Here is a 22,652-nt window from a genome sequence, read left to right on the forward strand (position 1 = left end):
AGGTGAGTCCCTGAAGAGTCTGTGTGATACCCCCAGAGAGTCGACTCCTAATTAATTGCTAGTTGGTCTCAGCTGCTGAAACAGAGGGTATGGAACTAAATGAAACAATCATGGGAAGTCCTGGCTGGTCCGTGTGCTGGGAAGGGAGCAATGCTGTCCTTGGACTGGTCACCTGAAGGTCCTTTATCCCTCCTCCTCAGCTGAGCATACCATTGGTGATGACAGAGGCCCTGTCTTCAATCCCTGTACACAGAATAGGGCTCTGAAAATTATAACTCTTCTCACGCTTCATCAGCAGGCCCCCAAAGACACCTGGCTACAGCAGGGCTTCCAGGTCTTTCACTGCGGTAGGCAGAATGGCCCCCCAAAGATGTCCATGCCCTAATTTCTGGAGCCTGTGATTTGGATACGTTACATGGCAAAAGGGACTTTGCAGTTGTATTTAAGGTGATGGACTTCCAAATGGGGAGAGGAGCCTGGATTTTCCAGGTGGGTCCAATCTAGTCACACGAGCCCTTAATAGCAGCAAACTTCCTCCAGCTGGAGGTGGGAGGAATGAGGCGGAATAGGAGGTCAGAGAGACTTGAAGCATGCCTTTGCTGATGTTGAAGATGGAGTATGTGATGTGACGAGAATGTGGACAACCTTAAGGGGCTGGGAGAGGCTTCCAGGTGACTGTCTGCAAGGAAACGGGGCCTCAGTCCTACAACCACACAGAACCAGGTGCTTCCAAAAACCCGAACAAAGCTGGAAGTGGATTCTCCCCCAGGGCCTCTAGATAATCGTCCAGACCAGCTGACACCTTGATTTCGGCCTGTAGAACCTGGAGCAGACCCAGACAACCCACCGACCTCTGACTTACAGAACTGTGAGATAATAGATTTGTGTTATTTTGAGCAGCTGAACTCCGGTAACTTATTACTGCAGCAATAGAAAATAATAGACACACAATACAGCCCACACCTCCAGAACCCCGGGGCTTCTTTCCTCCCTGGGCTCTCTGGGGAAGGAGCACAGGCTGTGCGGTGAGATCAGGGCCCTGGCCCAGAGCACTCACCCTTTAGAGCCTGTTTCCTCACCTGTCACTGGGGGTGTCATCAGCTGCTCTGCCTGCCTCTGGGTGGTTGTGGGATTACATGAGGGAACTGTGAGAAGCCCGGAAATGATGAGGCAGCACTGGATCCTGCTGTTCCCTTCCTGGGAAGCCGGCTTCCTGGTGTTGTGAGGAGAGGATGAGGCCGTCATGGGAGCACGTCTGACCTGGGCTCTGAGGAAGCAGGTGCTCTGCTGCCTTTCCACATCCTTTCCTCTGAGGGGGGTCCCGTCTCTGCAGGCCCGTGGGTGGGCTCCCCGGTGGGACGCAATGGCACCATCTTAGGCAGGAGTCCCCAACTCCTGGATCAGTACCAGTCCGGCCACACAGCATGAAGTGGGCAGCGGGCCAGCGAGTGTTACCGCCTGAGCGCCCCTCCTGTCAGATGAGCAGAGGCATTAGATTCTCACAGGAACATGAACCCTACACATGTGAGGGATCTAGATTGTGCCGAAACCATCCCGCCCCCTCCACTGCCCATTCATGGAAAAATTATCTTCCACAAAACTGGTCCCTGGTGCCATAAAGGTTGGAGAACACTGGTCTAAGGGTTCTGGCAGGCTCTCAGATGAACCTCTCTGAATCTTTAGGGTTTCTGGCCCTCACGTGTCAGGCCCAAAGATGCCTGTTAGTCTGTCGCAGAGGGAGAAGATCTGGGGAGGACCCATATAACCAGAACTCGGGAGCCAGCCGCACCACCATGAGCCCAGATAGCACAAGTCCCTTCTCTTTGCTCCATCTCTGCTGCCATTCCCTAGGCCAGGCCACCATCATTTGTCACCTAGACCAGGTCACATCCCTGCATAACCTCCTCCCGCTGAGGAGCTCCCTTCCCCCTCAGAAGAAAATCCAGACACATGCTAAGGCCCACGAGAGCCTGTACAATGGGGCTCCTGCCTCTCCAGCGCCACCCGCATACTGCATTCCCACCACCCTCAAACTTACCAGGCCTCTGCCTGCCTCAGGCCCTTTGCATATGCTGATACCTCATCTAGAAAGCACTTTGCCATGCTTTTCCCATGGCCAGCTCTTCATTTTTTAGGTCTCAGCCTAAATGTTGCCTCCTGAGAGAACCATTCTCCCACTACCCTGTATTTCCTGACTCAGCTGCCTTTCTTTGTTTTGAGACAGGGTCTCATTCTGTCACTTAGGCTGGAGTGCAGTGGTGTGATCATGGCTCACTGCAGCCTCGACTTTCCAGGCTCAAGTGATCCTCCCACCTCAGCCTCCCAAGTAGCTGGGACCACTGGTGTGTGCCACCACGCCTGGCTATTTAAAAAAAAAATTTTTTTTTCTGGACACAGGGTTTCCCCATGTTGCCCAGGCTGGTCTTGAACTCCTAGGCTCAAGGAATCCTCCTGCCTCAGCCTCCCTAAGTGCTGGGATTACAGGCATGAGCCACCGTGCGTGGCCTTAGCTGCCTATTTGATTCCTTCGTGACATCTAACAGAACGTGTTATTTCGTCTACTTGTTATTGTATTTACCTCTCTAGAATGGAAGCCCAGTGAGGGAAGGGATCTATTTTATCTTATTTGCTATTGATCCACAACACCTGGCAGAGAACCTGACCTATAGTGGATGCTTAGTAAATAGTAAATAGTTGAAAGAGCCCTTCTGGAAGAACACAAGGCTAGTTCCTTTGGCAAAAATTGGGCATCATATCAGAGCTTCTTCACTAGCAGATTCAGCCGAGCTATAAAATTAAAAGAAATGTGTTCTGTAATCCCTCTGGGAATTCCCCACGGGCAAGAGAGCATGATGTGTGATTTGCAGTGACATATCTATACCACGGTATGTTTGTAGTGACTACTTTTCAAAAGACAAGATGGAGGAAATACAGCTGGTGAAAGAAAAGGTGTCGGCTTTGTTGAGAAGTCTTACTTTGTTGTCTTTCAAGTGAAAAGTGAGCTATTTTAGTCTAATGGTAATTTTTAACTATGTTGAAGCCATACACTTCGGGTCTCCATTGTGCTGGAAATCGTCACTACAGCTCCTCCCACCCCACACCCCTCAATGCATGCATATAGGAATATAGCTCATGCTATGGAAATCCACTGTTTGCACAGCCTGGACATTAGGTAATAGTTTCCTGGCTGAGGTGCCCAGCTGGCTTAACATGCCATTATTTACAGCTCTAAGGTTTATTTTCATTATTATATTTAAACGTCTCTGCAGAAGGAATGGAAGGCTAAGGGGTTGGGAGAGTAGAAGAGGAGAGGGAGAAGAGTCACTCCAGACGTCAGAACCAGACAGGCTCCTGAGACCGTGCAAACTGGGGGATTTCAGATTGCACACTTGGAGTCAGGGCAGCAGTTTGGCTCAGCAGGAGGGCAAAGGGGTGTTAGAGGAAAAGGCTCCTGCCCTCCAATGTTGTTTGACCCAGATCAACCCTACTCTTATGGGTATCAGCTTCTGGGTAAATACTCTTTTCAAAGAGGGCACCATGGCAGAACACGTGTGAAAACCATCTAGTTTGAAGTATGTGTGAGAAAAACAACTAATTCACCCTTCTCACTGACCAGTGGAGAAGTCTGGCCTTATCTGTCTGTCTCAGGCTTCTTCTCCAAGGTTAACCCCAACGGGAAAGGAGAGGGGACTCATCAAAGGTTACACTGTGTCCTGAAGTGACCTGTTGAATTTGCAAAACTTCTTTTTCAGTGTTATGTTTTATTTTTGCAATTTGTGGGGGGAAAATGCATTCTAGGCTTCTGAAACTCTTTTTAGAAGAAAATCATGGTTTCCTCAAACTCTTCAAGCTTATTGAGTTTTCTTCTGTATTATCCTGTCCTATTGAAAACCTTGTGCAAAAGTATGTGTGGGGTGAGAGGTGTTCAAACACACCCGGCGGACAGTGTCTGGCTGGAGAGGAAACGTTAGCCTCTCTTTTCTTATCTTATGAGATAATTTAGGAAATCAAGTACAAGGCCCTTGCTGTGTGTACTTATACCTGGAGCCTTATTTAGGGGATGTTCTTGCAGATAGGTGGGGAGAAGTCTTGCTGGGATCCTCTCTGGTTTTAAGGCATTTTTTTTCTCACTCCCAGTTGCCTGCCCATGTCTGGTTTAGCAGCTTTTAGAAACGTGGCTGGCATCCTTTTTTCTTTTCTCTGACAGCACCAGCCCCTTTATTTGAACTTCCTAGCTGTTTTCTGCCTCTTCTGACTAATTAACAGCAACTAAAAAAAAGAAAAATGAAACATAGAACACAAAAAATTCCAGGGTGAAAAAGGAGAATTTCTAGTCCTGGGGTGCAAAAGTCCCTAGAAGAGAGTTTTGAGCTGAAATGGAAAGTTGTGATTATAGAGAGACATGAAATGTGTCCCATAAAAGGCCACCTAGTCCCAGGCAGATCCAGGAAGAGCACTGGGCTGGGAGTCCCATGGGGCCAGGGCCTCACCAAGCAGTCAGCCCTGCTCAGTTATCACAGGGGTTGAACTGGATTGCCTAAATGATGCCTTTAGATGGATGGAGCTGGAGTCCATTATCTTAAGTGAAACAACTCAGACACAGAAAGACAAATACCACATGTTCTCGTTTATAAGTGGGAGCTAAATAACGTGTCCACATAGAAGCAGATTGTGGAATGATGGACAATGGAGGGGTGGGGAAGTTGGAGCTGGGTGGATGATGGGAGGTTGCTTGTTGGGTGCAATGTGCATTGGCCCAGTGATGGATGCACCAAAGGCCCTGACTTTGCCATGACAGAATATATCAATGTGGCAAAACTGCACTTGTATCCCATGAATATATACCATGTTTTTAAAAATGTTGCCTTTGGGCAGAGGGGATAATTCTGCAAACTGCAGAGCCATGGAGTAAAAAACACACCCAAGATAGCAGAACTTGTCATTTCTAGTTTTTCCACAGGACCATAAAGCAAAATTGGTGCTGGGTTTGTATTTAAAGGGAAACCAAGAGGGTTTTTTTAATCCTTCCATGGTTTCAAAATCTGGAAGGACAATTTGTACAGACCCTGAGATAGAAGGATTCCTCAGCTTTAATTTCATGAACGATTTGCCTTTCATTGATTCTTGAGGATATGAATGTTTTAGAAAGCAACAGTGTATGCCTTGATTTTAAGAGGCAATGAGCCTTTTCCTTCCTTCGTTTAGGCATGGGGCTGAATGGAGCTGAAATTCCTGCACTCTTATAACGTGCCACCTGAAGGGCAGTTTTGGATTCTGGGAAAACAGCCCATTGAAACAGAATTGGGAGGGAGAAACCTCTTACACTCAGGTCATGGTATTTATATGAATACAAAAAAAAAAAATTTAAATACTGTGCTAGGTGCTGGGGGTTATAAACATGAATTACATGATTAGGGCCTCTGGAAACTTGTGTGAGGCTATAGAAGGAACACCAGTTCAGAAATGTCACTCCTGTCATCCAGACAGGATGCTTCACCATAGGGGCAGAGACCTTCTGCTAAGTCATACCGCATATCAAGAAATATATTGCTAGGCCAGGCACGGTGGCTCACGCGTGTAATCCCAGCAGTTTGGGAGGCTGAGGCGGGCAGATCACTTGAGATCAGGAATTAGAGACCAGCCTGGCAACATGGGGAAACCCCATCTCTACTAAAAACACAAAAATGAGCTGGGCATGGTGGTATGTGCCTGTAATCCTAGCTACTCAGGAGGCTGAGGCACGAGACTTGAACCCAGGAGGTAGAGGTTGCAGTTAGCCAAGATCGTGCCACTGCACTCCAGCTTGGGCGACAGAACAAGACTCATCTCAAAAAAAAAATGCATTGATCAAATCAGCTTAAAAATAGCCTTCTTGTTTGCTCTTCTTGGTGTGGGATTATTCAGTCCAATTCTTCTACTTTTTTTAGGCCTCAGCATGGGATTTGGTTGTCATATCAACCCTATAAACAGTGTTGAATCCATGTCAATAATTGTATTTTTTAAAAGCAAATATCACCAAGTCCAAGAAACTGATCCTCCTCTGAACATGATAGCTGGACTAGGCTAAGAATCCTATTTCCTGTTAGATCAGAAGTGAAGATTTTCTGGTACAGATTTGGGTGGGAGAAATGAGCTACCCCTCCCAAGGCCTTAGCACCTAGATGACATCCTCTCTGAAGTCACCCTCAGCCAGGAGCGGACACTGAGCTGCTATTTCTGAATCACATGTCCCCAAAGCTGCCCTGGCCTTGGTGACCATGGCACTGTAAGAGAAGCACAGCCAGCCCCAGCGTCCTTACTCTGACTCAGAGGAAAATGCAACTTGAGCTGGATTCATTGAATTCTTTTTTTTCCTGGCCTGAAGGAAATGAAGAAACATAGCCAAATATTCTAAAACAGGATTCAACAAACAGCCCATAGGCCAAATCCACCACTGCCTGTTTTTGTAAATAAAGTTTTATTGGAACACATCTATGCCCATTCCCTTATGTATTATCTATGGCTGCTTTTGCTCTACAACAGCAGAGTTGAGTAGTGTGACTGAGACCGTATAGCCTACAAGCCCAAAACATATACTGTCTCACCCTTTTCAGAAAAAGTTGCCAGCCTTGTTCTAAAAGAAGTAGAGTAAGGATTTAGTGAGAAGCTGGAGAAAATATTTTCAAAGACAACTGTATTCTCCAGGGAAACCTGAGATGAAGACCAAGGTGAGGAAGGAGCCAGCAGAGAAATCGAGTCCATGAGGCTGAGGAGGCCACTGGATGTCCAGTCTTCAGCTCTCTGAAGCCTGAGACAGGAAACAGTTGTCTCCCGAGAGAAAGGTTTGAACCTCCTTTAACTAGGGAGGAATAAGAGATGATGGCTTCTTAGATCTGTTTACATTTGCTGGAAAAACTTCTTCCAGGGAAATAACTAGACAGGGCTTTGGCCAACTAGCAGGTGAAGTCTGGAGGGAGGTGGAAGAGACTGCTTCCAAGCTGGGTTCCGATTTGTCTGATTGAAGCAGCCAAGCTTGTGTTTGCCAGAGGACTTAGGAGGATGTGGATAAAATCAGGCTGAGGCCTTTTTTTAAAGGCCCAAGTTGGAGCTATTGGGATTGTTCCCTCAGAGGAAAATCAGGAGTTTGGGCCATTGGCTTCATGGAGAACCTGTACTTTTTGTACTTTGTACCAAGGAGAAGTCATTTCTACTTGGTTTTTGAAGCTGCATTGTCATCTAGTATTCCAAGGCTTTAGTCTGTCCACCCTCCTGCTCCAGAGAGATGCCTTTCAGTTCCTTAGGAAACAAATTGGCCATTTGCCCAAAGAGACTAATCCAGGACTAGAACACAGGCACTGAGTTTCAACCTCAGGCTCCCCAGTGCGTGACTCAGGTCTCTTGATTCCATGGTGTATTGTTTTTTTACCTATTAAACAATTGCATTCCTAGCCTATGGAGGGTCTTACCTAAGCCAAGACTTTGCCAGGGATTGGATTGTGCAGCCCATTTTTGTTAATAGCATTGCCCAAGTTAGGGAAGGCCATTAGGTTGGCTGAGTATTCTGGTATTCTGTTGCTGCATAACAAACTCTGAAATTTAGTAGCTTAAAATAACATTTATTTTGTTCATGAATTTGATTTCATTGTTTTTTAATGTATGTAAGGTATATAAAATGATGTTTTGATGTACATTTACATAGTGAAATGGTTACTATGATCAAGCAAATGAACATATCCATTGCCTAACATAGTTTTTTTTTTTTTGATAGTAAGAGCACTTGGAATCAACTTTATTGTCAAATTTCCAGTATATAATACAATATTGTCAACATAGTCATCACGCTATACATTCAATCTCTAAATTTTTTCATGCTACCTAACCAAAACTTTGTACCTTTGACCAACATCTCCCCATTCCCCACTCCCTACCCCCTCCCCGACCCCTGACAACTACCAGAGTTTCACTTTCTGGTTCTGTGTATTTAACTTGTTTAGATTCCGCAATAAGTGAGATCATACAATATTTTTCTTTCTTTTTGTGACTTGTTTCACTTAGCATAATGTCCTCCAGTTTCATCCATGTTATCAAAAATGGCAGGATCTCCTTTTTAAAGGCTGAATAATATTCCATTGTATGTTTATATATGTGTATATATATGTGTGTGTGTGTGTAGTATATATACATATATACACACCACAATTTCTTTATCCATTCACCTGTTGACAAACACTTAGGTTGATTCCATGTCTTAGCTGTTGTGAATAATGCTGCAATGAACATGGAAATGCAAATATTTCTATGAGGTACTGATTTCATTCTCTTTGAGTATATACCCAGAAGAGGAATTGCAGGGTCATATAGTAGTTCTATTTTTAATTTTTTTGAGGAACCTCCATACTTTTTTCATAATGGCTGTACCAATTTACATTCCTACCAACAATGTATAAGGGTTCCCTTTTCTCCATGCCCTCACTAACACTTTTTATCTCTTGTCGTTTTTATAGTAGCCATCCTAACTGTTGTGAGGTGATATTTCATTGTGACTTCGATTTGAATTTCCCTGATGATTAGTGATGTGGATATTTCAGCAGAAACCTTGCAGGTCAGAAGAGAGTGGGGTGATATATTCAAAGTATTGATGGAAACAGTGCCTCATACCTGTAATCACAACACTTTGGGAGGCTGAAGCAGGAAGATCACTTGAGCCTAGGAGTTTGAGACTAGCCTGGGCAACATAATGAGACCTTGTCTTTACAAAAAATAAACAGAAAATTATCCGGGCATGGTGGCATGTGGCTGTAGTCCCAGCTACTTGGGAGGCTGAGGTAGGAGGATCGCTTGAGCCCAGGAGGTAGAGGCTGCAGTGAGCCAAGATGATGCCACTGCACTGCAGCCTGGGTGACAGAGTGAGACCCTGTCTCTAATAAATTAATAAAATAAAATTTAAAAACCCTACTAGCCAACAATACTATACCCAGTAAACCTGTGCTTCTCAAGTTGAAATGAAAGGACACTAAATAGCACAAGAGAGCATAATAAAGAAGGAAACTCATTGGTAAAGGTAAGTATATGGACAAAATCAGAACACTATATTACTATAAAGGTGATGAGTAAATAGCTTTTATGTCTATGAAGAAAGTTAAAAGACAAAAGTATTTTAAAAACCATTATAAGTATTAACTAAATTATGTTAATGGGTACATAATATAAATAGATATCAACTGAGGCATCAATAGCATGTAACATGGGGGGAGCAGAGGGAAAATCAGAGTTTTTATGCAAGTAAAGTTACATTGTGAACTTATAACAGACTGTTACAGATTAGTTCGTGTAAGCTCCTGGTAACCACCAAGAAAATACCTATGGAAGTTATATATATAAAAAAAGAAAGGAATCAAAACCTATCGATACAAAAAAAAAAAAAGAAACAAAACAAAAGAAAACCGCAAGGGAGAAAAAGAGGGACAAAAGAACAAGACACATAGAAAATAGTCACCAAAATGACAATAGTAAATCTGTCTCTATATTTACTTTAAATGTAAAAAGACTAACCTTCCCAATAAAAAGATACAGCATGACTGAATAGATTATTAAAAAAAACAACAACAACCAGAATCAAACTGTATGCTGTCTACAAGAAGCTCACTTTTAGATTCAAGGACACACAGAGAGATGGAAAAAGGTAGTCCATGCAAATACCAACCAAAAGAGAGCAGGAGTGGTTAATACTTATATCAACAAAATGGACTTTAATTCAAAAACTGTCTCTAGAGACAAAGGTCATTTCTTAATGACAAAGGGTCAATTCAACAGGAAGACATAACAATTATAAATGCACCCAGCATCAGAGCACCTAAGTATATACAACACTGACAGATCTGCAAGGAGAAATTGATAGCACTATAATAATAGGAGATTTCAGTACCCCACTCTCAATAATGGATAGGACATCTAGACAGAAAATCAGTAAAGAAGCAGTAGACTTGAACAATTGGACCTGTATAACAAATGGACCTAGCTGGCATATACAGAACTGTTCACCCAACAGTGGAAGAACATTCATTTTTCTCAAGTAGCCATGGAACATTCTCCAGGATAGATCACATATTAGGTCACAAAACAAATCTTAGCAAATTTCAGATCGAAATCATACCAAGTATCTTTTCCAACCACAATGGAATGAAACTAGAAATCAGTAACAGCAAGAAAATGGGAAAATTGTTTGTGAATTCATTTGTGAATTTGCAATTTGGCAGAGCTTGATCAACACAGCTCTCTGTTCCATATAATGTCTATCAGCTGGGGCAACTCAATGGGATTGGAGGACATCTCTGAGGTTTTCACTGTCATGGTGACTCACGTGGCCTGCAAGTTGATGTGGCAGTCAGTGTCTCCTGTGAGCCTCTGCATGGACAGCTTGTGTTTCTTGCAGAGTGGCTAAATTCTAAGAACAAATGCCCCAAGAAAATTAGGAGGAAGCTCTATTGCTTTTTATGACCTAGTCTCAGAAGTCACATAGTGTCACTTCCACTGTAGCCAAAAGTCCACCCAGATTCCAGGTAAGGGAGCATTAGACCCCACCTCTCTATGGGAGTAGTTTCAAAGTCACATTGTAAGGAGTGCCATCATCGAGATATTGTTGCATTGATTTTTGGAAAATAATTTACCTGCACAGAGGTAAATTCACATCAATTCTTTGTCTCCTTATTTCACCATCCATTAATGTTTGTTTGTTTGTTTGTTTTGAGATGGAGTTTTGTTCTTATTGCCCAGGCTGGAGTGCAATGGTTGGTCTCGGCTCACTGCACCCTCTCTCTCCTGGGTTCAAGCAATTCTCCTGCCTCAGCCTCCCAAGTAGCTGGGATTACAGGCATCCACCACCACACCCGGCTAATTTTTGTATTTTTAGTAGAGACAGGGTTTCACCAAGTTGGCCAGGCTGGTCTCAAACTCCTGACTTCAGGTGATCACCCGCCTCAGCCTCCCAAAGTGCTGGGATTACAGGTGTGAGCCACCATGCCTGGCCCCACCATCCACACCCAGCCCCACCATCCATTAATTAAGCTTCATGGTGTTCACTCAGCCACACTGTTGTCGCTCTCATTTGCCAATGTAAATAGTGATGCACAGTGCCTAAGACAAAATCGCTATCACTGCAAGCTCCTACCCCTGGCTAAATGCTAATCTGGATTTATGGGACAGTGACGAGTGCTATTATTTTCATTTTATAAATGAGGAAACTGAGTCCTGGAGGGAAGAAAAGTCAATTTTCTTAATGTAATACAATTAAAATAGGATTACACTTTGAATTTCCTTATTTCTTAACTAGTATTTTATCTTTCCATGATTGTGCTTAATTTTATCGTATCAGTACAAGCACTCATATAAGCTGTAGGGATATTTGTGTACATGTGCATGTGTGCATATACACACACGCACTGTGTGTGTGTATATGTCAAACTCAGTGCTTGCCTTTGTTGGATGGAAATTCAGCAGCACTGGAGGACTAGACAGCTAGAGAAGCCAGTTTCAGGGACAGGAAATAGTAGAGTTCAAGGAAAAGTTAGGACAAGGAAAATGAGTCTTTACATAGCAACCAATTCCTCGTGAGAAGTCTTTGCATCTCACATGACTAAGAGACAGTACTTTGGTTAGGGGCCTGGAGCTTTGGTTTTGATGAACAGTGTGCTGGTATTGGCTCTAAGCTGGGGCATCCACCATTTGGCTCCCCATTTGAGTGGTCACTCTCTCTCTCTCAGCAATGTGTGGTCTTTCGGTGTTGATAAAGCAGCAACTACATGCCAGGCCCTAAGGGCAGGCACAGAGGCAAGCAAGACCAGTACAGTGCCCCCTGCAATCCTCTTGGGACATCATTTTAGCAGGGGAGACTACCATTGAACATGTAATGATAAAATTGATTAGTTATGATTGAGATGAGCAGTAGGAGGAAAAAGTGTGTGGAACTGTGAGAGCTCATGATGGGCCTGAACTTGCCCAGGGACTCAGAGAAGTGGTCTGGATTTGCTTGTTGAAGGGTGAGAGGACATGTACTAGGTGAACCAGCTGGAGGAATCTGGGGATCCACTTGTGGGGAGGCCCTGGGTGGGAAGTTGTAAGGACAACCAGAGTGATAGCTGGCATGAGAAAGCCAGGGTGACAGAGGTGAGGAGGGCACATGCCAGCTCTGGCAGCCTGCATGTCACCAGATGGATTTAGGTCACATCCTGTTCTTCCGTTCTCACCTCTTTCACCTCCATCTCCACCTCCACCTCTACCCGTTCACCCCTCCATGCCTCACAAAGTTGGACTGTCTTGCCTGTGAGACAGGAAAGGCATGTGTGATGAGGGGACTCTACCCTAGGAGCCAGTCCAGGTTTTGTGAGACCTGAGGCTTATATAATAGAGGGCGGGGTCTTGAAGGAAAAAAAAAAAGGTGAAATTATGAAGACAAAGTTTGTGCAAGGCTTCCCTAGGGGCCATGTCAGCTGGGGACCTCTAAGCTGAAGTTTCACTAGTGTGGTGGGGAAGCTCCCTTTGGCACCTTCCCTCTGTCCTCAAAGCTCATAAAGCCCACCTTTCATCTTGCCTGAGATGTTCATGCCATCCTTACACCCACTTCCTCCTGTTTTCTTCTTAGTTAAGATGGCAAAGAAAGAGCAAATATATTGAAATCTCCTGGAAATTTGGCTCTCTCCTTGACCCCAGTAGTGTCCAAAAGAACACAGGAATTTCCTCTTTTTGCCCAAGACTTCCATGATATTTTCCCTGATAATCAAGGAAGGGAGTGTTGGCTGGGACACTTTTTTCTTTTGGAAATGTGGCAGGGGAATATGAATTTCCATAGGCGAAATTACTCTGTCTGGCCGAGTCTAGACTGTTCGTTGGCCAGCACGTTTGCTGGCGCCCACACTGACACTCTGAGGTGCTGCCTGGACTTATTCTCTGGGCAGGGAAGAAATAACCTGGAACTACATTTTGGGGAAAAAACTCACGAACATGAGCAGTGACAAGGAAGAAGTTTAATAATGAGTAAATTACAACTAAAAGTTGTCAACAGGCTCTTCTCTCCAAATTCCACTGAAATGAGCAAAGCCATCTAACAGTAGTGAAGAGTCTCTGTCATCTGGAACTTGGGGAAGCTACTGTCCATAGATCTGAAATGTCAGAGAGGTTGAGACAGATTGAGGGGAAGACTAACAAGCCCTCCATGGACTGTAGAAGAAAGCCCTAACCCCTCTCCAAATGCTGCTGCTGATCTCCTGGCAAGCCTCCACAGATAGGCCCAGGCCCAGGCACAGCCAGCAAGCTCTCTGGAAATATTTGGGTTTTGGCATGCCAAGCCTTGGCCCCAGCAAGGGCTGGGTGGGGCTTTGGCTGTTGAGGCCCAGTCTTGGTTAGAGAAAAGGCACTGTGTCCCTGTTAACTGCTGGCTGCCCCACCAACAAACTGGAAAGAATCTCCCCCACTCTGTTGTGATTCCCTCAGCCTGATGGCCTAATTGCCTTTGCCTTTTCCTGTTAATACTGACAATTCAATACAGTCCCATTGCTCAGGCAGAACCTATTTCATATGTAAATTTCCTGCATCCCCAAGACAGAGTAAATAGGGGGAAGTGACCAAACTATAATCTGAGAGTTCTTTACTCAACTGGATTATCATTCATCTAAGAGCATCTGAAAGACAGTCTCACACAAGCAAAGACTGAAAGGACATCCATCACCACGTACCTCTCTTGAAAAAACTGCTTGGAGAAGCACTTCAGTAGCCTAGGGAATGAATCAAATAAGTAATGCACTGACAAAATCAAAACCACAGTTGACTTAGGCTTCCTTGGAGCATGGAAGAACCCCTTCCTACGCTGGAGAGCTGGCTTTTTGGAGGTGGGAGTAGAAGCCCTGAGGGGCTCAGGGGAAGCATTCCCACTGATTTACAAGAAAGGAATTGGCCACTGTGTACTCGTTTGCCACTCAATCCTGCCCTAACCTTCCTCTCCTGTCTTTCTCACAGACTGTTTTTGAAAGGAATTGCCGTTCAGAGGACTGTGCCGCAGACCTGCAGCTTCGGGGTAAACTGCTGCTCTCCAGGTATGTCGGTGTTTCCTTCAGAGCATTGTTCTCAGGCTCCTTTTTCTTGACCCCAGGTCCCAAACCTGAATGTGCAGATTTCCCCACTGAAGAGGATAAACAGAGTTGATGGGTTACAGTAATATTCTGTGGTTTCAAAAAAATGTATGTTACAAAATAATTATAACAAAAGCTTTGTTGGGAAGATTGTTTAGGTTTTTTTTGTGTTGATTGCAATTCCACATATCTCACAATGTAGCTTGTATTTCTAATTTCTATGAGTATTTGAGGGGTGGCTATTTTATGCTTGCTGATTGTATTAAGTTGAATTATATGAAATTGCCAGTATTTGAACTTTTGGACAATTTCATATGTATGATTCATCCTGTTATTAAATAAAGGTTTATGCCCTCCTGCCTCCACACACACACACACACACACACACACACACACACACTAGTGTATGTTTTAACAACAAGTAACATTTCTGTGGCAGGAGAGGGCTGAAGGAGAGGGGCAGGCTGCCCTGATCCAAGTGAGCAGATAGTCTCCTTATTGTTTCAGGGTTTCCTCCCGCACTACATGAATCCCCCAAGGCTAAAGGTGAACCGTACAGCGGCCTTCTGTTTCCTCTTTGCCAACCTTTTATTTTAGACTTCATTTAGGATGAAGGTGCTGGTCCTGATCATTTAGCCTCATTTCACAGAATGGCTTCCTTTTGAAACAATTCCTTCTGAAAGACTGTTTTAGCCTTGGGGCCAGAAACCCCTCTATTAGTTTTATTACCATTTCTGAAAAACAGTCACTAGTTTTGGTAGTTATTTTTCAAAATGCATAGTGTATCCCTTACTTAAAACTATGAGAGTTAAGTTTGGATGAAATGACATGAATATACTATTATGAACCCGTGCCTACACTAGGACATTTTTTTTATTGTTATACTTTAAGTTCCAGGATACATGTGCCGAACGTGCAGGTTTGTTACATAGGTATACACATGCCATGGTGGTTTGCTGCACCCATCAACCTGTCATCTACATTAGGTATTTCTCCTAATGCTATCCCTACCCTAACCCCCCACCCCTGACAGGCCCCGGTGTGTGATATTCCCCTCCCTGTGTCCCTGTGTTGTCATTGTTCAACTCCCACTTATGACTAAGAACATGCAGCGTTTGGTTTTCTGTTCTTGTGTTAGTTTGCTGAGAATGATGGTTTACAGCTTCATCCATGTCCCTGCAAAGGACATGAACTCATCCTTTTTTATGGCTGCATAGTGTTCTATGGTGTATCTGTGCCACATTTTCTTTATCCAGTCTATCACTGATGGGCATTTGGGTTGGTTCTAAGTCTTTGCTATTGTAAAGAGTGCTGCAATAAACATATGGGTGCATGTGTCTTTACAGTAGAATGATTCATAATCCTTTGGGTATGTATACCCAGTAATGGGATGGCTGGGTCAAATGGTATTTCTGGTTCTAGATCCTTGAGGAATTGCCACACTGTTTTCCACAATAGTTGAACTAATTTACACTCCCACCAACAGTGTAAAAGCATTCCTATTTCTCCACATCCTCTCCAGCACCTGTTGTTTTCTTGACTTTTTAATGATTGCCATTCTAACTGGCGTGACATGGTATCTCATTGTGGTTTTGATTTGCATTTCTGTAATGACCAATGATGATGAGCATTTTTTCTTATATTTGTTGGCCACATAAATGTCTTCTTTTGAGAAGTGTCTGTTCATATCTTTCGCCTACTTTTTGATGGGGTTGTTTTTTTTCTTGTAAATTTGTTTTAGTTCTTTGTAGATTCTGGATATTAGCCCTTTGTCAGATGGATAGATTGCAAAAATTTTCTCCCACTCTGTAGGTTGCCTGTTCACTCTGATGATAGTTTCTTTTGCTGTGCAGAAGCTCTTTAGTTTAGTTAGATCCCATTTATCAATTCTGGCTTTTGTTGCCATTGCTTTTGGTGTTTTAGTCATGAAGTCTTTGCCCATGCCTATGTCCTGAATGGTATTGCCTAGGTTTTCTTCTAGAGTTTTTATGGTTTTAGGTCTTATGTTTAAGTCTTTAATCCATCTTGAGTTAATTTTTGTATAAAGTGTAAGGAATGGGTCCAGTTTCAGTTTTCTGCATATGGCTAACCAGTTTTCCCAACACCATTTATTAAGTAGGGAATCCTTTCCCCATTGCTTGTTTTTGTCAGGTTTGTCAAAGATCAGATGGTTGTAGATGTGTGGTGTTATTTCTAGGCCTCTGTTCTGTTCCATTGGTCTATATCTCTGTTTTGGTACCAGTACCATGCTGTTTTGGTTTCTGTGGCCTTGTAGTATAGTTTGAAGTCAGGTAGCATGATGCCTCCAGCTTTGTTCTTTTGGCTTAGGATTGCCTTGGCTATAGGGATTCTTTTTTGGTTCCATATGAAATTTAAAGTAGTTTTTTCTAATTCCATGAAGAAAGTCAGTTATAGCTTGATGGGGATTGCATTGACTCTATAAATTACTTTGAGCAGTATGGCCATTTTCACGATATTGATTCTTTGTTTCCATGAGCACAGACTGTTTTTTCATTTGTTTGTGTCCTCCCTTATTTCCTTGAGCAGTGGTTTGTAGTTCTCTTGAAGAGGTCCTTCACATCCCTTGTAAGTTGGATTCCTAGGTATTTTATTCTGTTTGTAGCAATTGTGAATGGGAGTTCACTCATGATTTGGCTCTCTGTTTGTCTATTATTGGTGTACAGGAATGCTTGTGATTTTTGCACATTGATTTTGTATCCTGAGACTGCTGAAGTTGCTTATCAGCTTAAGGAGATTTTGGGCTGAGACTATGGGGTTTTCTAAATATACAATCATGTTGCCTGCAAACAGAGACAATTTGACTTCCTCTCTTCCTATTTGGATACCCTTTTTTTCCTTCTCTTGCCTGATTGCCCTGGCCAGAACTTCCAATACTATGTTGAATAGGAGTGATGAGCGAGGGCATCCTTGTCTTGTGCCAGTTTTCAAAGGGAATGCTTCCAGCTTTTGCCCATTCAGTATGATATTGGCTGTGGGTTTGTCATAAACAGCTCTTATTTTTTTGAGATATGTTCCATCAATACCTGGTTTATTGAGAGTTTTTAGCATGAAGGGGTGTTGAATTTTGTTGAAGCCCTTTTCTGCATCTATTGAGATAATCATGTGTTTTTTTTTCATTGGTTCTGTTTATGTGATGGATTATGTTTATTGATTTGCATATGTTGAACCAGCCTTGCATCCCAGGGATGAAGCCGACTTGATTGTGGTGGATAAACTTTTTGATGTGCGGCTGGATTCAGTTTGCCAGTATTTTATTGAGGATTTTAGCATTGATGTTCATCAGGGATATTGACCTGAAATTTTCTTTTTTCGTTGTGTCTCTGCCAGGTTTTGGTATCAGGATGATGCTGGCCTCATAAAATGAGTTAGGGAGGAGTCCCTCTTGTTCTATTGAATGGAATAGTTTCAGAAGGAATGATACTAGATCCTCTTTGTACCTCTGGTAGAATTCAGTTGTGAATCCGCCTGGTCTTGGGCTTTTCTTGGTTGGTAGGCTATTAATTACTACCTCAATTTTAGAACTCGTTTTTGGTCTACTCAGGGATTCGACTTCTTCCTGGTTTAGTTTTGGGAGGTTGTATGTGTCCAGGAATTTATCCATTTCTTCTAGATTTTCTAGTTTATTTGCATAGAGGTGTTTATAGTATTCTCTGATGGTAGTTTGTATTTCTGTAGGATTGGTGGTAATATCCCCTTTATCATTTTTTGTTGTTTCTGTTTGATTCTCTGTTTTCTTCTTTATTAGTGTGGCTAGTGGTCTCTTTTGCTGATCTTTTCAAAAAAAAAAACCAGCTCCTGGATTTGTTTATTTTTTTTTGAAGGGTTTTTCATGTCTCTATCTCCTTCAGTTCTGTTCTGATCTTAGTTATTTCTTGTCTTCTGCTAGCTTTTGAATTTGTTTGCTCTTACTTCTCTAGTTCTTTTAATTATGAAGTTAGGGTGTCAATTTTAGATCTTTCCTGCTTTCTCCTGTGGGCATTTAGTGCTATAAATTTTCCTCTAAACACTGCTTTAGGTGTGTCCCAGCGATTCTGGTATGTTGTGTCTTTGTTCTCATTGATTTCAAAGAACTTATTTATTTCTGCCTTAATTTCGTTATTTACCCAGTAGTCATTCAGGAGGCCATTGTTCAGTTTCCATGTAGTTGTGCAGTTTTGAGTGAGTTTCTTAATCTTGAGTTCTAATTTGATTTCACTGTGGTCTGAGAGACTGTTATGATTTCTGTTCTTTTGCATTTGCTGAGGAGTGTTTTACTTCCAATTACATGGTCAATTTTAGAATAAGTGTGATGAGGTACTGAGAAGAATGTATATTCTGCTGATTTGGGGTGGAAAGTTCTGTAGATGTCTATTAGGTCTGCTTGGTCCAGAACTGAGTTCAAGTCCTGAATATCCTTGTTAATTTTCTGTCTCATGATCTAATATTTGACAGTGGAGTGTTAAAGTCTCCCACTATTATTGTGTGGGAGTCTAAGTCTCTTTGTAGGTCTCTAAGAACTTGCTTTATGAATCTGTGTGCTCCTGTATTGGGTGCATATATATTGATGATAGTTAGCTCTTCTTGTTGCATGATCCCTTCACCATTATGTAATGCCATTCTTTATCTTTTTTTTGATCTTTGTTGATTTAAAGTCTGTTTTATCAGAGACTAGGATTGCAACCCCTACTCTCTTTTGCTTTCCATTTGCTTGGTAAATATTCTACCATCCCTTTATTTTGAGCCTATATGTGTCTTTGCACATGAAATGGGTCTCCTGAATACAGCACACTGATGGGTCTTGACTCTTCATCCAATTTGCCAGTCTGTGTCTTTTAATTGGGTCATTTAGCCCGTTTACATTTAAGGTTAATATTGTTATGTGTGAATTTGACCCTTTCATTATGATGCTAGCCGATTATTTTGCCCATTAGTTGATGCAGTTTCTTCATAGTGTTGATGGTCTTTACAATTTGGCATGTTTTTGCAGTGGCTGGTACTGTTTTTTCCTTTCCATGTTTAGTGCTTCCTTCGGGAGCTCTTGTAAGGCAGGCCTGGTGGTGACAAAATCTCAGAGCATTTGCTTCTCTGTAAAAAAGTTTCTTCTTCGCTTATGAAGCTTAGTTTGGCTGGATATGAAATTCTGGTTTGAAAATTCTTTAAGAATGTTGAATATTGGCCCCCACTCTCTTCTGGCTTGTAGGGTTTCTGTGGAAAGATTCACTGTTAGTCTGATGGGCTTCCCTTTGTGGGTAACCCAACCTTTCTCTCAGGCTGCCCTTAACATTTTTTCCTTCATTTCAACCTTGGTGAATCTGATGATTATGTGTCTTGAGGTTGGTCTTCCTGAGGAGTATCTCTGTAATGTTCTCTGTATTTCCTGAATTTGAATGTTGGCCTATCTTTCTAGGTTGGGGAAGTTCTCCTGGATAATATCCTGAAGAGTGTTTTCCAACTTGGTTCCATTCTCCTCATCACTTTCAGATACACCAATCAAATGTAGGTTTGGTCTTTTCACTTAGTCCCATTATTTCTTGGAGGCTTTGTTCATTTCTTTTCATTCTTTTTTCTCTAATCTTGTCCTCATGCTTTATTTCATTAAGTTGATTTTCAATCTCTGATATCCTTTCTTCTGCTTGATCGATTTGGCTGTTGATACTTGTGTATGCTTCATGAAGTTCTCGTGCTGTGTTTGTCAGCTCCATTGGGTCATTTATGTTCTTCTCTAAACTGGTTATTTTAGTTTGCAATTTCTCTAGCCTGTTTTCAAGGTTCTTAGCATCCTTGAATTGGGTTAGAACATGCTCCTTTAGCTCAGAGGAGTTTGTTATTACCCACCTTCTGAAGCTTACTTCTGTCAATTCATCAGACTCATTCTCCATCCAGTTTTGTTCCCTTGCTGATGAGGAGTTGTGATCCTTTGGAGGAGAAGAGGCATTCTGATTTTTGGAATTTTCAACCTTTTTATGCTAGTTTTTCCTCATCTTCATGGATTTATCTACCTTTGGTCTTTATGTTGGTGACTTTCAGATGGGGTTTCTGTATGGACGTACACTAGTACATTTTAACTTATGATGGTACATGATCTTTCATTCATCAAAGGAAAGTAATACTAAGATTCCTTTTCTTCAGTTTGAGTTTACTGGAGGAAGATGATGTAACACACACACGCACACACACACACACACAAATAGTCCTCCAAACCACTTAAATATTAATTAGCATTACTTTTACTTAGGGCAATAGTGGTAGATTAAAATAGCACACGTTTTGCCAAGCTTACAAAATTACTTAAAACTCATGGCATGGATATTAGAATTGTTTCACATTAGTACGAAGGACCTCCTGGGATTATTAGAGGAACTGACTTTAAAGAAGTTTCATAAATTTGCAGCTCATTAATTTTAATTTTAAATAGGCCTTCCACAAAGTGTTTTAGGGAAAAAATAACGAGAAACAAAAATATATGGATTTGTTTTGTCTTGAGGCAGACTGGAAATGCTGGAAATTTATTTTGGATCGTAGAAAAACTTCATGTGGTGGGAAAATGTTCACTTGCTCCAAGGTCAGGTATTAAGTTAGCAAAGTCCTAATGCTTTTGCTACCCATTAGTGGATGATCAAATCCATCTCTATTGAATTGTGCTTTTCTTATATTAAGATGTAAAATTCAAGGCTCAGTATAGCACCTGGTGGCTAAAGCTGCCTCCACTGCCCCAGTCTGGCCTTTCAAGTGTGGTCAGAGCTAGTTATCCTCTGTGGGCCCAGTAATCAATAATGCTTGAACAACTAGTGTGGTGGCCAGGACCCAGACCCTCCATATGTATCAGCTACCAATTGCCACAAAAAAGGCTGAATAAAAAAATCACCCCAAAACTCGATGATATGAACAGCAATCACTGATTCCCATGGATTTTCAGGTCAGCTGGCCCAGGCTGGACTCAGCTGGACCTTGGCTGATTTGTCCATGCATCTGGGTTCAGCAGAGGGTAGGTTCTAGGCTTGGGTGACACCATTCAGCTCTACTCCCTGTGTCTTTCATTTTTTCTTTGGAACCAGTGGACAAGCCTGGGCATATTCTCACAGCATAACAGAGGTACAAGAAGGCATGCAGAAATGTGCAATGACTCTTAAGGCCTGGGCTCAGAACTGGTGCACTTTTCCTCCAGCCTTATTCTATTGGCCACAGCAAGTCACATGGCCAAACCCAAAGTCAAGGGACAGGAAGTTAGTGAGAGGAATTACAAAGCCACACAGCAAAGGGCCTGAGTATAGGGAGGAGGTGAAGACTTGGGACCCATAATGCAATCGACTATACTATATAAACAGCAAGGTAGCCCTGTCTCTTATCCTGATTCCTTGTTGTTATCAGGGCTATTTCAGTCTTTATTGCAATGCCATCTCTCTGGAATTCAGACATGAGATCTGGAGACTGGGTGAGAAGATTTTCTGAACCTCAGAAACAATGCCTTTGGACCGAAGCTCTCAGCCTCTTAGGTTGGGTTATTTCTCAGAGGACCCCTGGCCTCTCAAAATAGCCTTTTGGCCGAATCCTCCATTAAAGAAACCTTCGTTGTACTTTTGGGCCCATAGCTGTTCTCACAGCAACCATCAGAGAAATGTTCATTGATACTTAGATAACAAACCTGTGGTTCAGTTATATGGGATTTATCCAGACCTTTGGGTGTTCACTCTTCAGAGCCAGGGACAATGTGAGGGAAGATACAATCAGTTAAGTGCTAGTGGAAACCAGGGTCTGAATTTGGTTGGCAAAGGCATAGTGGCTCCAAGCAGAGGTAAACTGCTTTGGTTGTCATTGAGCTCTCTTGATTCATTCTTGTCTGGGATGGAATGTGCCCTCCTTTCTTGTTCAAGCCAGGCAAGTGCTAGGCACTGGGCTGCAGAAGTGAGCAGTATGTGAGCCCTGCTCTCCTGCTGTGAGCAGAGCAAGAGGCTGGGAGATAGTGGTACCACACGGTGAGTGCTAGGTGGGTTACTCCAGGTCTCTGGAGCAGCTTCCAAGAGGTGGTGTTGAGAGGAATGAGGACTCACGCATTCTGAGCAGAGGGAAAATGTGAGCAGAAGTATGGAGAACAGGACTCCCGTGAAGATCTGCAGGTGTCTGGAATGAAGGAGGCAGTCAGGAGAACACAGTGAGAGACAGGGAAGGAGAAAGGGAGAGAAACCAGATTGTGGAACACTTATGAGTCTGGACTTCATCTTGAAGCCAGTGGGAGTACAGCCAAGTTGTAGTGTAAGTGCATTTAACCTAACAAGAATACAGCCAGGGGGCCAGGTGCAGTGGCTGTGCCTGTAATCCCAGCACTTTGGGCGGCTGAGGCAGATGGATTGCTTGAGCTCAGGAGTTTGAGACTAGCCTGGGCAACATGTCAAAACTCCGTCTCTGAAAAAACATACAAAAATTAGCCAGGCGTGGCAGCAAGCGCCTCTAGTCCCAGCTACTCGGGAGGCTGAGGTGGGAGGATCACTTGAGCCTGGGAAGCAGAGGTTGCAGTGAGCTGAGATGGCACCACTGCACTCCAGCCTGGGCGACCGG

General features: G+C 42.9%; 1 protein-coding gene across 3 annotated transcripts in view; it reads left to right on the top strand.

Moving 5' to 3' along the window:
• The window catches only part of ITGA9 (integrin subunit alpha 9), a 369,289-nt gene that overhangs the window by 187,698 nt on the left and 158,939 nt on the right, over positions 1 to 22,652 (top strand). For all 3 annotated transcript variants that reach the window (XM_034956118.2, XM_034956120.2, XM_034956121.3), the window contains exon 17: positions 13,987 to 14,063. In XM_034956118.2, coding sequence (XP_034812009.1) covers positions 13,987 to 14,063 — 77 coding nt within the window. The remainder of the gene's footprint in view (positions 1 to 13,986; positions 14,064 to 22,652) is intronic.

This window comes from Pan paniscus, chromosome 2 (assembly GCF_029289425.2).
Source record: "Pan paniscus chromosome 2, NHGRI_mPanPan1-v2.0_pri, whole genome shotgun sequence".
In the NCBI taxonomy this organism is placed as follows: Eukaryota; Metazoa; Chordata; class Mammalia; order Primates; family Hominidae; genus Pan; species Pan paniscus.